At 38.4% G+C, this 17,793-nt stretch overlaps 1 protein-coding gene across 2 annotated transcripts in view; it reads right to left on the bottom strand.

Moving 5' to 3' along the window:
- Nucleotides 1-10,593: 10,593 nt before the first annotated feature.
- Nucleotides 10,594-17,793, bottom strand: part of cdh11 (cadherin 11, type 2, OB-cadherin (osteoblast)) — a 60,710-nt gene continuing 53,510 nt past the window's right edge. For both annotated transcript variants that reach the window (XM_089129366.1, XM_039684628.2), the window contains 2 exons: nucleotides 15,565-15,816; nucleotides 10,594-14,019 (listed from right to left, as the gene is read on the bottom strand). In XM_089129366.1, coding sequence (XP_088985492.1) covers nucleotides 13,523-14,019; nucleotides 15,565-15,816 — 749 coding nt within the window. In that variant the 3' untranslated portion in view covers nucleotides 10,594-13,522. The remainder of the gene's footprint in view (nucleotides 14,020-15,564; nucleotides 15,817-17,793) is intronic.

Below are 17,793 nucleotides of genomic sequence, written 5' to 3'. Positions count from 1 at the left end.
ATCCTATCACATAAAGGTAGAGTGGAATGTTTTTTTCCTTAATTGAACTTTTGGAGCATGACCATTCAGTCTATAACTGTGATGCTTTTTCATCTGTGGAGTGCTGGAGTGTTGATGAACGATGAAGCATGAATTAAGATTGCAGGTTTAAAGAATGCGTTTTGAATTCAGTTGTGCCACATTAGTATGTGTCATTTCATTTTTTTAAATGTTTTTGAAAGTCTATGCTCACCAAAAATAGTCCCTCCCCCTGACCACCAGACAGAAATCTGTCTTCCAGTTTAGAGTGTTTGGGGGTCTCTTGTTCGCGTGGCCAGTCTAGCTGTAATCTGGCCACCACACAGGTAACCACTTGAGTAATTCCTCAACTGCATTATCATCACGTGAGGAATGCTCAGAGGTAAGCAACTCGTAAATCTAATTGGATCCAAGAGATTTGTCGTCCTCCGCACAAGTCGAAGAGGTGCCGGGGCGCACTTTAGGGAGGACATCTGGATCTGGAGAGAGTGCGAGCAACAGGGAAGGACCCGTCAATCGCCCCTCAGCCAGATCCATTTGCGAGCCATATGATGGAACAGTGGGTGCTGGCCCTTGGAAGTACGCAAGATGAGCATGTAGCATTATTGTGAATAACTCACAATGCAAGCACTCGCCTCATTCTAATGCAAAGGCAGCATGCTCTTCCCCCAAACAAACAAAACAATATTAGTGTGTGTCCGATTCATCCATAGGATGTGAACAAGAAGGCACACACTGTTTGTTTTGTAAATCGCTTATGTCATGAACATGAAGCAGTCCGACCGCCGTTACGGCGCCTGCAGCCATATGCCCCGGGAGCCTCTGAAAAAGTTGCAGTAGGAACATTGTTCTGCTCTTGACAGTATTCAAGCAGTTCAGCTGTCTAGTGGACCGAGTCCAGCTCCATTCAGAGATAAGAGATCATTTCTACAGGGGCGAGTTTTCTCTTATCCCAGTTATCCTGAAGACCTAACTGACTGATATGCAGAGCAGCAAGTTCTTGTGCTCGCACAACTGCTTTCGAGAATGGGCTGGTATCAGCTAGTCATCGAGATAGTTGAGGATATGAACATCACGCTCTCACACGGGAGCAATGGCTGCCTCCACGACCTTTGTAAAGATGCGGGCTGACAGTACTAGTCCGAAGGGTAGGACGTTGTACTGATATGCTCGACCCTCGAACGCAAAGTGCAGGAATGACCTGTGTCGGGGGAGGATGGAGACATGAAAGTACGCATCCTTTTAAGTCGATCGCTGCAAACCAATCTCAGGGACGGATGCATTTGAAAATGCGTTTCCACGTTAGCATGAGGGACCGGGTCTGTTGTGTCTTTCGGCAGTAGAACTACAATATCCACATGCATGAAAGGGGAAAATTCGCTCAACACCCGAAGTATAGCGAAGACAACTGAACTTGGGAGGAAGGAAGCGGCTTGCCCACAGGCTTTGCAAGCCTTGCCCGTGAGAACGGAAAACTCACAGGCCCGAGAAGGGAGACGAGGATTGCACTTCCAAGAGGTAGAGGTCGCTGGTCATAACTGCAGGATAGCCTTGTAACCCTTCACCGCTCCTCTGTCAAGCAAAGTGAGGGGGATGAGGTACTATGGTGGTTTCTGGCAGAAAAAGGTGCCGTCCACGACCTAATAACCTCCTCATGAAAGAATGGCACTGGGGCCGCGTGACGAGGACCAGAGATTTGTGTCGATTTGTCCCGGCCTGCCCTGATAAACCAATCATCCAAAAGAGATAATTGGGGACACAGTGGAGGGTTTCAAGCGAGCCCCTAGTTGCTCCAGAGGCGTGCGACCTCTGACATGTATATTGTAAAGTGTAAACCTTTATTTATTTATGTCTAAAGCTTATTAATGAGAAAAGAAAATCTGAATGACCATTAAGGGTAGCCTGACAAAAGAATACTGGCAATGAAATGTGTTAAATTCAGTAAATTGTGGTGTTGATTTAGGCATATAGATTAACAGTTGTAAACTTGAAACTTTTCAACAGAATTGTCCCTTCAACTGTGAAATTAAGAAGAAAACAACAAACTAATTCAAATTCCACAGTTCAAAAGTATCAGTATAATGCAGATTTCCAGTGGTTATTCAACAAGTGACACATACTAAAAATGAGCTGTCTTTTTTTTTTTTATCCTCAAACTACATAAAGTATATTGCACATAAGCTTGTTGTTCTGTAATCGCTGTTGTCATGATGGATTTGATGTGGGATATGCAGAAATTCTAAAACTAATAGCATACATTTTCTCTCATAAGGATTGTTATGACTGGACGACCAATTATATATGGCGAACACTTATAGGCCTCATCCGTCATCACCGAGATTGTTTGTAATGTATATTCTGAGCTAATTCGCATGTAGCAGATGAGCCGTGGAGAAAGAAGTCCATAAAATATCCTCATTATTGTTGTAGTAGTCATTAAATGGCGCAGGAAGACGAATGGCAGTGACACTCACCCTCCAGCTTTTCAGAAGAAAAATTGCTTCATCTCTATCATGCCTTTCACATCAACCAAGAACTGTGCAATCTGAAGGTGTTTGTAAAACCCACTTAGCAAATGCTGTATTCTCATCGGGTGCTATAGGTTTAAAAAAATAATCATAGTGAATAAAAGAGCAGCATCTTAATTTAATCTGGTCTCTTTTTCCAGATGAAAGATGAAGTGAATTAATGAGTTGCAATGAGCTGTGACACTATGGAAAGCTTGGCCGCAGAATAAGAGATGTGTGATGAAGAGTGATGGAACAAAGACTATAAAGACCCTTGACCAAAAAGACTATGCACCTTCCTCTGGTCGCTTCCCTAAAATACACTTACTGTGATTTTCCTGTAGCAAACAGAACTAATGTCCTCGAGATCCCTTGAGATTTTTTCTTATGTGTCTCTTACATTTATGCTTGATGTGGGCAAACAGTGGGGGATGTAGAGAATTTAGCAAAGCCAACACAGATGTGATCGCCACATCTCCAAAGTCCCTGTTCCTTTCAAAATTGAAACGCTTTAGTCTTATCTATAAGGGAAAGCTTATCAAAACGATTGGATAGACTGGAACAAAGAAAACATTTGACAGATAGAAACTCAGCACAAAGGACAAAAGAATATTCCAAATCCAAGATAAATATGTTTTTTTTTTTTCATCTTGGCTTTAAGATACGTATCCAGCTGCTTACAATTCATCAAACAATAATAATAATAATAATAATAAGAAAAGAAAATAACATAAAGACTACTTGCTTATCTAATATGTTCATGAAGGCTGGCGTCTAATCATGCATTTACATGGAAACACATCTGATTAAACAGTGAATTGCTGGATTTGCAGAGAAAGTCAGCACTTCTAAAAGGCGAAATCTATCTAGAGATTCCTCAAATGCATTTAGCGTTTGATGTAGCTTTCAAGCATCTCCTTGCTGTATGGTTCCTTCATCAACAAAATGATCACTGCAGCATAAAAGGTCTGGATGTTATTTACAGCATGATCAAATTTGCCTGTCATTGTATATTATTATTATTTTGCATTTATCTATCCACACACACACACACACACACACACACACACACACACATATATATATATATATATATATATATATATATATATATATGTACTGTTCAAAAGGTTTGGAGTAAGTGAAGACTTTACATTGTTGCAAATAAACCATTTTCAAATAAATGCTTTGAACTTTATTCCTCAAATAATCCTGAAAAAAGATTCAAAATTATGATATTTTAATACACAAAATAATGAACCTGAAAAGGAAAACAAAATATTACTGCTCATTCTTTCACAACCTTGTAAAATATAAAGAAAGTGTATACGGACACATGTACTTTCATTCACACTTTTTCAGAAACTGTAAGCAAGAAAGCCTTATTGGAAAGACAAAGATTGCAGTCATCACATGAAAAGATTGTAATTTGGTGAGCTGTGTAATCCAGTTACACATTTAGGCTTTGCTGGATAAACATCTGAGGTGGATCGGTTGTTGGTGCCCAGGGAGTCGATTGTGAAGCCAGTTTAGTAATGACTTGTTTCATTGCCATGACAGCCTGGCACAAGTAAAGACAGTTCGTCTCCCACCTTGGCGGTTTGAAGCAATTCGCAGACCCAAACCCACACTCATGCTGATATCAACCATCTCCTCTGAGCCCACATGCAGACTTTGCTTAAACAAATAGTAAATAAGTGTATAAATATAAGGTTTTATTGTAATATGTGTATGTTAAAGGGCGCCTAAAACGTCAAATATTGAAGCATGGTCAAAGGTGACGCCTTGGGGTGAGAATGCGTTGGGTGTAACACTGAGCTAATTTACACATTCAAAACATACTGTAGAGGGAAACCGGTGTTTGTGGATCAAATTAAAATCAGTGTTTATGCTCACTGCACAAATGCATCATCCCACTTTGCCCCAGAACTTTTTGAGATGAAACATTTGGCTGGAGGCCTAACTAGTATCTGACCGCAATCATTTTTGTTGTCAAGTAGAATAATCAGAGCTCAGAGATGCTCAGAAGTCAGTATCACATAAAATCACATGAACACGCATCATACCATTGCATGATTATTAAAGCATAAGTGGTCATTTGCAACTGTGAGGGGAAATGAAAGCATAGCACCACAGGCCTTAACCTCATCATGTCCTTGGGTGTGATTTGATGCCATTGTGGGTAAGAAGAACAAGAATTGCTACTGTTGCGTTCCAGTGATATAACCCCATGGTGACTCACAGAAGACGTTCACTGGTACTGTCTCGCTCATTTTCCTTTTCATTCTCTCCTCACCTTCTCCTCATCCGGAGATGCGGCTTCTACTGCAGAGGATGCTGCTGAATGTTCATTTGCATGTGTTTGAATTCTGTTTATTTTCCACGTATTTTTATTTTATCTATAACTCATAGATAAATTCCCTCCTAAAATGCATACATGTCTTACATATGTGTGATGCAAATCGATGCAAAATACTGCTTGTTTTATTCTGTAAATGCAAAGAGACATACGTATTTGCATAGCTAATCTCGTTTGTTGTGAATCACTTTTTTTCTTAATAAATATAAATCTGAACATAAATTCAGTATTGCTCACATGTAATAATGTTGACAATTTTGACAAGCATATCAAAAAGTGCATGGACGAGACATTCCTACAACATCAGCTGAGAAGATTTCAGATAAAACAATGAAATGCATGTACTTGGCAAACTAGGTTACATTTTTCTATAATTTACATTATTCTTAAAAATGAATACTGAGTTTTTTTTTTTGTCCATGCTACTGGGAGGCTACAATTGTAAAATTAAATATCTGACTGTTACAATTATACATTTTGGAGTGTGAGCGGCTGCAACAGTAAGGTTTAACAAAAAAAAAATAATAATAATAATATTCATTTTAAATAAATAGCATTTAGATATAACCTAAATGAAATACGTAAGTATTGTTAAAATATATTGTACTAAGTCAGGCTTACAAAACAAATTACATACATTTTCATATTAACAATCATTGAAAGGTCTGATTCAAGTTCATTTTGGGATTTGGTGAACATGTCCAGTTTTAAATGACTTCACTTTTGAGAACTGATTTAATTGACCTAGTTTATAATAATACATTTGAAATGCCCAATCTAGAATTAGGTTAATAATTAGCATAATTAGATACAAAGAGATTCCAGCTTGTATTGGTTACTTAATATTATATACTTGATCATCACGTCTTTTCACTGATCATTTTAGTCCCTAATATCGTATATTAGGTCATGTCTTGTGTAGGGGTTGACAAGGGACCTTAACAACCTCAATTGACAAGTCAGAACATTTCCAGAACGTGGAACAGTGTGGAAAGACATGCCAGCTTGGATCTATCAGTATGCATAGTGTGCCAACTTATTAAGAGTTTGAAGGATATATGTTTTAATTAGCCATACCTCTAGCGATTAAGACCTGGGAGACAATTATATTAACTAAAATGTTAATTAAAGTCACAAAAAAAATCTTAATTGTTTTCACACCGCTGGTCCTCTGTGAGTCCAGAAATAATTCTCAGAAGCTTTTCCCCAATCCAGCATACGTTGGCCTAAATATGATAACTCCCATGTCACAGTGGCTGCTGTCACACGTAACACTACCTGTTCTGATATGGGAACACCACGAATGTCAGGACATTTCACACTGAAGAACTGAAACAAAGTGGAAACTTAAAGCTACAGGAAAGTTACTGTTAAGCAGTTATGATAGATCATTTGGTTTATACGGGCACTATAAAAGTTAAACAGGATTAATGATATTCTATCCACAAACACAATTTCCATGGCAAACCAAAATGGTAGCACTGAGACGTTCACCTGGTTTTACAGCAACACAGTACAGTAAAGGTATTACATAGTATTGAGGTAACATTAAAATCAGACAATACTCCAACATACTTCATATGGCAGCAACAATAAATAAATACATAAATGCAAAGAAAATAAAATAAAACCTGGTGCCTGTTCTTAAAACACAATCGTATGTTTTTGTTAGTGTTGCTAATTCCAATTTGAAATTTAAAAGTTTACAAATCTATCCACCTTATTCTGCTGTAATCATTGCGCGCTGCCATGATGATGACTCCGGTTGCCAACTTCCGGTTCGAATCTGCTCAATGCGTTTTTGCTATGTGTTTCAGGTTGTGTCATCCCCACATCACTAAAAAAACAAAAACAAAAAAAACAAACAAACATTAATCAAATGTGATCTTTTTTTAAAATATATATAAAAAGAAATTGAACTTTTTTATTTTCTTCATAACTTCCAAAGGATAGCGGATGCATTAGTGCACGTTCTCCCTAATCCAGCAATACATGAACATCCGATAGTTTCTATCACCTCTGCTAGAGAATAACCCAATCAATGAGCTTAGGCTGGTTTCCCCTTGGACTCCTGTCTACCTCTGCTTTCAAAGATGTATAGTCTATATATTTATCAGGCCTGTGAGGCAAGTAGGCTACATTATACGCTGAGTTTCAGTTCATTGCAGAGTCCAGTTTGCACGTCCATCGCCTCCGTCATGATGATCGATTTTCTACTATGTTTCCTTCTTATCAATTAAAACCAATTAAAAACAATTAAACATCAATTAAAAACATTTGTCCGTAACATTTTTTTTCTCATAATTGCAAACACGAAAAATAAAATAAAAACAATATTTTATGTTCTGTGGAGGAATATTTTATGTCCCTTCATCCGGCTATTACTTTTGTTTTGCACAGTGTAATTCCTAGAATTACTAAAACATATTTTGACACCTACAATTTAAAAATGTGTTGTGTCATGTGTATTTCGCTCATATTAAATCTAAAACACATGTGTAGACTGATATTTTGGTAATGTCTGGACTAGAGTGCTAGCATTTTATGTAAACAAAAACCGAAAGTAGAAAACCGTTTAGTCAGTTGAACACGCTATGAATCATGGGAAATAGAACAGGCACAGAAAAAGGTGGATAGAATGTTGTTATAGAATAGTATCTAATTAAATATAATTATATTGAAAAATATTTCAAGAAATTTGCAAGTGTGAGGTTTGAAACTTGTGATGCCATTATGTATTGCAGACATGAGTCTAAGAGGTCAGATGTGTTTAACTCACAGTTTAAAGGGGGGTGGATGCTGCTGGACTTATCCTTACCGTGCTTTGAGGTAATTGTTAGTCCCAAGTGACTGTCCCAGGTGTTCTGTAGGTATTTTGTAGAAGAACAACAAAAAGTGTGCAATATTGTTGGGGCACAACGATAAATTTATCCCTGCATCCCCTTGGGTGAGGGACACAGAACAGAAAAGCAATATGGCCCTGAAGCTTTGCAAGGATCCTGAGGTGAGTTATGGAAGCTAAGCTATTGCTAGTTTTCTGCGACACACCATAAATCATACAACAGGTTTGAACTTGTATATTTATTTTCTACACCTTCATTTTTTGCCGTCCTACAACTACAACGATGAGGAGCAACTCCTGTGGAAGCATTTGATGCGTTATCTGTGCAAAAATGGTCATGGACATAATTCCACAAGCCTTTAGTTCCGACTTCCACCTTAGGTCAAATATGCTTTCCCACCACCCTTCTCTCTCTAAAAACTTCTGAAGCAACTGCCTTTTCTTTAACAGTATCTCAGTATTTCAGGCTTACAAGCCTAACAATCAGCTTGTAACAATCAAACAACAGTAAATCTTCTTGAATTTCCTGTTGAACGCAATCCTATAAAGCAAACAACACAAAATCAGTCAGAGCAGTTACAATTCTTAATTGAGGGCTTAGTGCTGAATGACAACACAAAGGGAATAATGGCTTCTGCCAGTGATAGAAGAAAAAAAAAATAAGCGGGATTAATTCAGTTACACAAAGCCGAGTAAATTAACATAAGAAATAACTATTTTAGTAATATACACAAAGGTTCCATGTTCTATAATTCATTTGAAAACAGATCATGTTCCTATATCATTTCAGCCATATAATATATTACATTTTAAATAAAATGTAAATGATATGTACTACTACTACTATTCGCTCTCATAATAATAAAGCACTGCGAAGCTTAAGGAAGAGAAAGTGGATGCGTGATATGTTTCACACACAAACACCCACATACACAAACAGTAAGAGAAACTCTTTGTCCCTCAGCTGTGCAATACAAATGCATCACTGCTATGAGACAATGTGACCCTCTTGAATTACAAAATCATTTTGATTTTGAACCCTCATTGACACTGGAATTGATTTCGATAACTGCATTGTTGTTTTCTCTGATTAGTTGTGTTTCTGACATTCACAAAGAAAGTTCACCTCGAATTTTGATCTTGTCTGTCATATGCAACGATATGGTTTCTAGGGCTTTCGAGTATTTTGTGCAGGTCTTTCTTCCACCCTTTTCTCTATCTCAGGTACATCACAATGTACCCAACCACACTTAATGCTTGCAGCGCCAGTGTCAGGAAGGAACTATTGATTCATAGTACCCAGGGAAGAATCTGACACTTTTTGTATAGATCCTTGAGATACGAGTCAGAGCTGCAGTCTGCCCCTTCCCACGTGCTCCCTACACACTGAGGAGAGACAGAGGTTGTAGGAATCATCCGGGCCCAGTTAGTAGGACCTAAAGGGCACAGACGGTGGCAGGATAATCACCAGAACAGTAAGGCTAATGGTAAATGGGTTTGGTTAAACCGGTAAGCCAGAAAATAGAAAAAGCTGAGAGCCTGTTATACCGACCATCCAGTCGAATTAGGTGACTTGTTATTAAAATAAATAAATAAATAAAATAATAAAAAAAAACTTAAAAACCTGACTCAGCACTTTGTGTGTAAATGCGACATTTGAAGAGTTCAGATGCAAAAGCCTCTAAATGCCATTTGAAATGTTCTTCTTTAATGATGATTTTTTTTTTATCAAACTTGTATATTTAAGTTCAGTAATTTCACTTAAATAACAATTAATAGGTAATTACCATTGCCATTTAAGTGAAATCACTGAACTTAAATATACAAACTTGATAAAAATGATCATTCTAGAAGAAAATTTCAAATGGCACTTAGAGGCTTTTGCATCTGAACTCTTCATTTATCTTTACCTGTAAATAAATCTTAATCTGTATTGCTTTACCAAACAAAATTTTGTAGAGGACATTTTTTTTTTTCAGAAACAGTAAACCACATTTCAAAACAATCAGCCATGTTGGTGGAAATACAGCAATTCCCGATTGACATATATCCGTGGAGCACTTGTTTGAAATCACTAATCAGTTAACAAGCGGATGCCACCCACTGCTAGTGCACCTCCGTAATCTAGTTCTTTGACAGAACATGTCTAGCGACATGACATGAAAACTGCACAGCTGCTGTCATATGACTTTTTTTTTTCTTCTGCTCAGAATCGCACATAGCCAGATCCTTTCTGACAAATCTCAGGTAAAAATAAACCAAAACCAGCATTTTTAAAGGGCATGTGTTTTAGCTGCTTGTTAAGAGGACATCTAGCATGGAGGATAGCTAAGGGCAATGGTTCCACGTGGTACGGTTTGTCATCAGAAGCTATTTTCTGTGCTTCACTCCATACAGGGCTACAGCATGTAGTCTTCCTGCATGGGCGAGAAGAGCCTGCAGCAGTGCTCTTCTGTTTATTTCCAAGCCCCTTCAGGGAAATTGGTGTCCAATCTCATTCAGGTGGGCTGAGGTTCGGGTTTATGTAATGCTATTTTTCTTTTCAATCTTTTTTTTTTCCTTTTTTTAACAAAGTGCACATTGACCTTTCAGTGTGCGGCTACCCTGGGAGAGGAAGAATGCGAGCCTCTCTTGTTGGAGACAATGGAGAGACCATTGGAGAGAATGGAAAGCACCGAAGCCGCTGGTGAAAAGCTCTGCATGTCTCTGCTAGTGTGAATGCAAAAAAAAACAAAACAAAAAAAAACAAAAAAAAAAAACTTGAAGGCTCTTGTATTCGTGTTCAACCTTTGTGTTTTCATCATGGCTTGTGCTACAGTGATTAGCGCCGATAGATTTTCTTCACACAAATGTATTACCACCATCAATTATTTTTATAAAAAGAGCATTTATTTAAAAGTTTTTGCTTCTTAGATTGAAGCACATAATAAAGCAACAGTACAATGTTCATAAAATATAAGTGTGATGCTGTAATATTTTCCTTACATGTTGAAATACTGATATTTGTATGTATACTAAAATAAGAACTTTTAAAATTGTACAAAGTTACCATAAAATCGACATAGAAATTAGCCATTTCTCACTGCGACAGGACAGACTGCTATTTTCTCACCAAGGAGAATAACATAAGCCATTAAAGAAAATGAGAAATGAAGAAAACATACAAAATAAAATATAGTCATAATGATATCATCATAATAGAAAAAAAAGAGAAAGATTTACATAAACTGATCGGTGTAAGATTGATCCTCAAGAGACATATTTTGCACATTGTACTGTACATACGCTATAAGGACTTTAGCTTGCTTTAGGATATAGCTTTCAAGTTACAAAAAATGCACTAAGTTGCAAGAGTGTCCATTAGTTAAGGCGATTTTTGAGCTCACAGGTCTTCCTTTGTGATTGTTCGTAGATGGAACTGGGCTGAAGGTTTTTTTTTTTTTATTGTAGATGACAGAAAAACAGTCTATTTTTGCTGAATCCATCTGCTTCCTTATATATATATATATATATATATATATATATATATATATATATATATATATATATACACACTCACCTTAAGTATTATTAGGAACACCTGTTCAATGTCTATCTAATCTAATCAACCAATTACATGGCAGTTGCTTCAATGCATTTAGGGGTATGGTCCTGATCAAGAAAATCTCCTGAACTCAAAACTGAATGTCAGAATGGGAAAGAAAGCTGATTTAAGGCAATTTTGATCGTGTCATGGTTGTTGGTGCCAGACGGGCCGGTCTGAGTATTTCACAATCTGCTCAGTTACTGGGATTTTCACGCACAACCATTTCTAGGGTTTACAAAGAATGGTGTGAAAAGGGAAAAACACCCAGTATGTGTTAGTCCTGTGGGCAACAATGCCTTGTTGATGCTAGAGGTCAGAGGAGAATGGGCCGACTGATTCAAGCTGATAGAAGAGCAACGTTGACTGAAATAACCAATTGTTAAATGTACAACCAAGGTATGCAGCAAAGCATTTGTGAAGCCACAACGCTCACAGCCTTGAGGCGGATGGGCTACAACAGCAGAAGACCCCACTGGGCACCACTCATCTCCACTACAAATAGGAAAAAGAGGCTACGGTTAGCAAGAGCTCACCAAAATTGGACAGTTGAGGACTGGAAAAATGTTGCCTGGTTTGATGAGTCTCGATTTCTATTAAGACATTCAGATGGTAGAGTCAGAATTTGGCGTACACAGAATGAGAAAATGGATCCATCATGCCTTGTTGCCACTGTGTAGGCTGGTGATGGTGGTGTAATGGTGTGGGGGATGTTATCTTGGCACACTTTAGGCCCTTTAGTGCCAACTGGGCATTGTTTAAATGCCACGGCCTACCTGAGCATTATTTCTGACCATGTCTATCCCTTTATGGCCACCATGTACCCATCCTCTGCTGGCTACTTCCAGGAGGATAATGCACCATGTCACAAAAATCGAATCATTTCAAATAGGTTTCTTGAACATGACAATGAGTTACTAAAATGTACTACTGTACTAAAATGGCCCCCACAGTCACCAGATGTCAACCCAATAGAGCATCTTTGGGATGTGGTGGAACGGGAGCCCTGGATGTGCATCCCACAAATCTCCATCAACTGCAAGATACTTGACTATCACTATGGGCCAACATTTCAAAAGAATGCTTTCAGCACCTTGTTGAATCAATGCCACGTAGAATTAAGGCAGTTCTGAAGGCGAAAGGGGGTCAAACACAGTATTAGTATGGTTTCCTAATACTAATAATACTTTAGGTGATGTTCATATATATATATATATATATATATATATATATATATAAGAGGACCTGTCTGGAACTGTCTGGTCTCCAAAGACAATATGGAGGCGCTACAGAAGCTACAGAAGCCTAAGAGTACGTTTACACGACATCGATGTACTAAAAACTGAGAAAGCTTTTCCTTTGCATTTTTTCTGTGTACAGAAGACAACGTTATCAAAATGATCCCGGGTTCATACTGATTTGCGAAAACAATTAAAAATGCTGTACTATGCCAACCAGGCCAGTAGGTGGCGATGTCACTGTGTAAAGAAAAAACTATGCGCCTATAGACTGAACACGTAATACGCATGCGCAGGACGTCACTGTTTTCACAAATTCGCATAACAGTATTGTTTTCAAAAACGTACACTTTGAAGCCTGTTTTCAAAAGTTCGCATTTTCAGGCCCCCAAAACGCAGTTGTCATGTAAATAAAATGGCAAACGCACAAAAAAAAGTTTTGCGTTTTTAGTTAAAAATGGTGTCGTGTAAATGGCCCCTTAATTTGCTGACGTTCGCTCCAGATTACTTAAGGCAACTGTTTTTGTTTTTTATTTCTTTGTGAGCTCGTTCACAGTATCAACAAATCCATGTCTTTCTGTGATCCACATCCATAACCTCAAACCTGTAGGAACCTACAAACATCGAAAATGTAACAGAACGTTCTTCAGGTCTTAAAACAAAATTGTCACATGTTTCTTCATTTCATACACACCACAGAGGCACGTCCACCACAGATGTGTCTATGTGTCTCTTTTATCTTTTTTTTTTTGTTTTGTTTTGTTTTTGTAACATTTTTATTTCCACCCTTCTGGCTCCCACATAGCACATTGTGAGGCTCCCAGCATCTAGTATACTGTGCGTATACTTACAAACAAGCTAAAGTTTACTATAAAGTGACAAACTCATGGAATACTTATAGTAAACTTCACAAAACACAGTTAGTGGAGGTGGGCCGGGTGGAGGGAGATGAAAAAGGATGTATTTAAGCGAACGTTAAGAGTTGTCGTCAGCGGAGTCTTTGGTGCCGTAAAGATCGGCAAGTTTCTTGAAGCGTGGCCCCCAGCTTTGGAGGTAATCGTAGTCCAGGTCTGAATCTGTGGTCACCGACTCTAAGGAACTGAGAGAGCCGGCGATAGAGCCTCTACCTTCATAACCGTAGATCTGAATGGAGTCATACGGGGGCGCTGTGGGGTCATTGTCTGCATCAGAAATTCGAGATTTGATGAAATCATCCACATCCACGCTGTTGCCGATGGGCCTCAGGCCGGGGCGCATAGGATACTGCAGCTCAGGCTTGATGTCCTTGCGGGGCAGGAAGCCATTGGCACCATCTGGGTTCTGTAGGGTGGCGATGTCAAACGCTTCTGTGTCCTCTTCTCCACCTCCCTCATCATCATAGGTGATGATGTTCTCACGAATGTCTTCCTCCTCAAATACGATCAAAGGCTCCTTCTTCTGGCGCCGCAGGGCCACAAACAGCACTACAATTGCTGCAGACATACAGACAAATGTCAAGCCAATGCTACCAGCATCTCTCACCATTGATGCTTCTGTATATAAGTAATCACATCAGAAACTGTTTTCTTAAATGTAGTTTCTCGTCTACATAACTTGAAGCAAGCAGATAATATTTTTTGGGAAAAGATGAAGGGTGATTTTGTAATTCTTCAATATTGCTTGACAGGCTTTACACTAGGGGTGTAACGGTACATGTATTCGTATTGAACCGTTTCGGTTCGAGGCTTCCGGTTCGGTACGCATACAAACCGAACGATTGCTTGGACCATTTTTCCTGCCGGCAAAATTCGTGCTGACGCGGCCAACACAACGTTGCGCAACATCAAATGGCAAGCGTAATGAAAGCAGAACGAAACTGCGCTGCTACTCGTTATGTGCTTCACGGATCGTTTATCAGTTCGGACCCGCAACATCTGTGCAGCGCGAGCCGATCTCGATCAAGCAACACTGTTACTACACAGCGCTAAGAGATCCGGTAAAGAAAACATTTGAATTCGCCACTGAGGTAATAACATCGCTGCGAGATCTAGTGAGAAGCATTCACATTTCTCCGTTATAAACCGTAGATCTCTATTAGATCAAACAGCGCTGTCATGGAAACATTGTGCCGTGAATGAACTAGTAATACTTTCGTCCACAGACCAGCAACATTCACCATGGATTTAATATAGTAACACTAACTGGAACCAGTTTGGCTGGAATGCTGAAATGCTTTCAAGTACTTCACACATCTTTTTCCAGCACTTCAAAATTCAAATATTATATAAATAAATATATATTTAAATGTTATTTTTAATGTGATGACCAAAACATTATTTGTTCATCCTTCAAAGATGACCCCCATTTATAAACCTGAAAGTTTCAAGATCTAGGAAAACTCACACTTATTTAAAAATATTTTTTCTTTAAACGAATAGGAAATTTCTCAGGCATTTCTTTCTTTTTGCTGTATCGAAAACGTACCGAACCGTGACTTTAAAACCGAGGTACGTACCGAACCGTGATTTTTGTGTACCGTTACACCCCTACTTTACACATTATAATACATTTTGAATCCCTCTTGAGAGGGTTTTCTACAGTACGTGAAAATTCAGTAACTATATGTCCATTTCCCAAAATACACTTAACATGATTGTGTGTGCATATGGAAACATAAAAGCTATATAAATATCATTGGTTACACTTTATTGTAAGGTGACATAGTAACATTGTACTTACTCAAATAAGTACTGAGTAATATTAATTTACTACTAACTACTAGAAGGTTTAGGGTTAGTTGCTTTCTTTAGGAAACAAAGCTCAGATTAATTTTTAGAAACAAGGAAAGTAAATAAACTACGTACTCTGTGAAGTACTGTATGCTTCTGTAGTTGTATGTGTGAATATGGATTTTTGGGGTAAAATGCAAAAATTTACAAGTATTGACACCCAATAGGAATATTTAAGCCAACCAAACAAGACCCCAATTATTTACACATGGTTGCTTGTATACTCTATATAAATATAATTAGGCTCACCTAGTAGAATAACAATACAGGCCAAAATGGCAATCAGAGCTCCAGTGCTCAGCCCTGCTGACAGGATGAAAGGTTCCACATTGCAGGAGAGGATGGTGTCTTTGCTGTCGCAGCTGCACACACGGATTATAAGAGTATTGGTGCTGCTCATCGAGGGTACACCATTGTCATTAATTTCAATAGGAAGATGGTACACATCCTGGGTCAATCGGCTGAAGCCCTTCCGGATCACAAAGATGCTGGCAGTGCTGTCTGTGGAAGCAACAGAGTAACATTGATGGAATGTTTAGTTCAGCTGATGAGGAGATTATAAGATTTTTGCAAATTCACAACAGAGTTGGTAATGTGCTGAACAAAATTACAAAGTTTTAGGTGCCATGAGAACTACCCACAGCCACCGGTGAGAGTCAATGAGGTGTGAATCTTCCAATATTAAATTCATGTTTAATATTGTGAACATTTATCAGCTTTTGGAAGTGTAATCAAAGTTAGAGCGGAGGGAGCGGTATTGGTTTTATTTGCAACTGGGAGGGATGGATCAGTGCCAGTGCATTTCCCTGACACAGTGCAAGGTCACGCTGAAGGCGTAGATGGAGTGAGTTCATTTAGGGGCCTGGGGTTTAGTCATTTTCACTCCCTCTGGCACCACTTTCTTCAACCTTCACTGGCTCTGTCAGGGAAGGCCGCTAATGATATGGCTACAACGCTGATGCCGCGGACAGGCTCGATCAATCTAATGCTATCCATTATAATTCTATATCATATTCTGTCAGTGAGATTACCAAGGGCTGTGTGAAGTATTAATTTGCCACATTTGAACCAGAGACAGCACCTCTGGGTCCTTGTTTTCGATGTCGTGTTTTTGGGCCACCTTTATTTGAGAATGCAGCACACTAAGAGATCTCAAGGAAGCAGGCATGCATATACGGCCATGTGCACAAGATGTATGGCAAAACATATTGAGCCTGATATCATAAACACCTGATATCACCTTTTACTAAAAAGATGCAATGTCTGAATGTTTAATTCCCACTTTCGTTGGCACTTTCACAACCTTGTAGTCTGTAAAATGAACACATTTACAACCAGATCTGATGCTTTTTTTATAACTAAACAGATAATATTCCATACTCTTAATATTTCGAGTTCATACACATATATAATCAGCAGGCCTGCATTGCATCCATCTAATAAGAGGAGCCATGTCAGAGCCTCTGTGCAGAGAGTGGATCATAATGGAGCTTCAGATAAATGGGTCGGCAAAGCTGTTGAAAACTGTATCCATTTGAAAGGCTCTGGATCCTGATAAAGCCAGTCATTCTGAGTAGCCTAATCTGTCTCCCTAATATTGTTGGCTTTTGAAATGGCCTGCTAAAAAGTGCTCATCTCCTTTCTCATTAAAGCAGACCAAATGGGAAAGATAGTAATTTCTCTTTCACTCCCTCATCTTCTCTGTTCACATGGGTTCACTCTATTAATTTAAGAAGAAAATGCCTAAACAGATCTCTGATTGTAAACATTTACACTTTATACGATTAACACTCAGTTTCACTCAGTCAGGCTACAATTATGTGAAGATAACAGCATCAGCTACTGACAGATTTATTGTTTTTCATGATATTTCCAATCTATCAGTGGTCAAAGAGAAATATAGCACAATCAGAAATTAGCCAGTGGAACAGAGAGGTTCAATCATGACGTCAATTTGTAGGTCAACCTGCAAGGCTATTTCGCCATGGGGTCCTCTTGGGGTGTTTAGGATAGACAAGATTTCGATTTTTGAGTCAAATAAAGTCTGTGGTTAAACTTGGTTAAATAATGGAGCTACAATTGTCTGATTCATTAAGCACATAAAGTCACAGCACTCTTAGAAGAAAATGTTCTATATAGAACCTTAAAAGGTTCTAAAGCGCTACAAATATGGAACCCCTAAAATGCAATGCATGTGAATGATCACACAATTTAAGATATGGGGGTTAAAAAAAATTAATTAATCAATATCACACAAAGAGTGCCATTTCAGTTTTTATCCTCCAAAAATCAGCATGATTAAAATGTGATATTGACCCTTAAAGACCTAGACCATTTTTGGAGCACCTGCACCGCATGTTCTTGTCTTAGTTTTTCTAACCCATTATAGCAGTCAGCATCTAGTGCCATATATCATTTTTAACAGGAGAACTTGAAGTTTCAATCTATCTCATTAAAATAATCCAATTTTACATTTAA

Source organism: Pimephales promelas, chromosome 1 (assembly GCF_988280905.1).
Source record: "Pimephales promelas chromosome 1, fPimPro1.hap1.1, whole genome shotgun sequence".
In the NCBI taxonomy this organism is placed as follows: Eukaryota; Metazoa; Chordata; class Actinopteri; order Cypriniformes; family Leuciscidae; genus Pimephales; species Pimephales promelas.
This window is presented reverse-complemented; position numbering and strand designations above follow the sequence as displayed.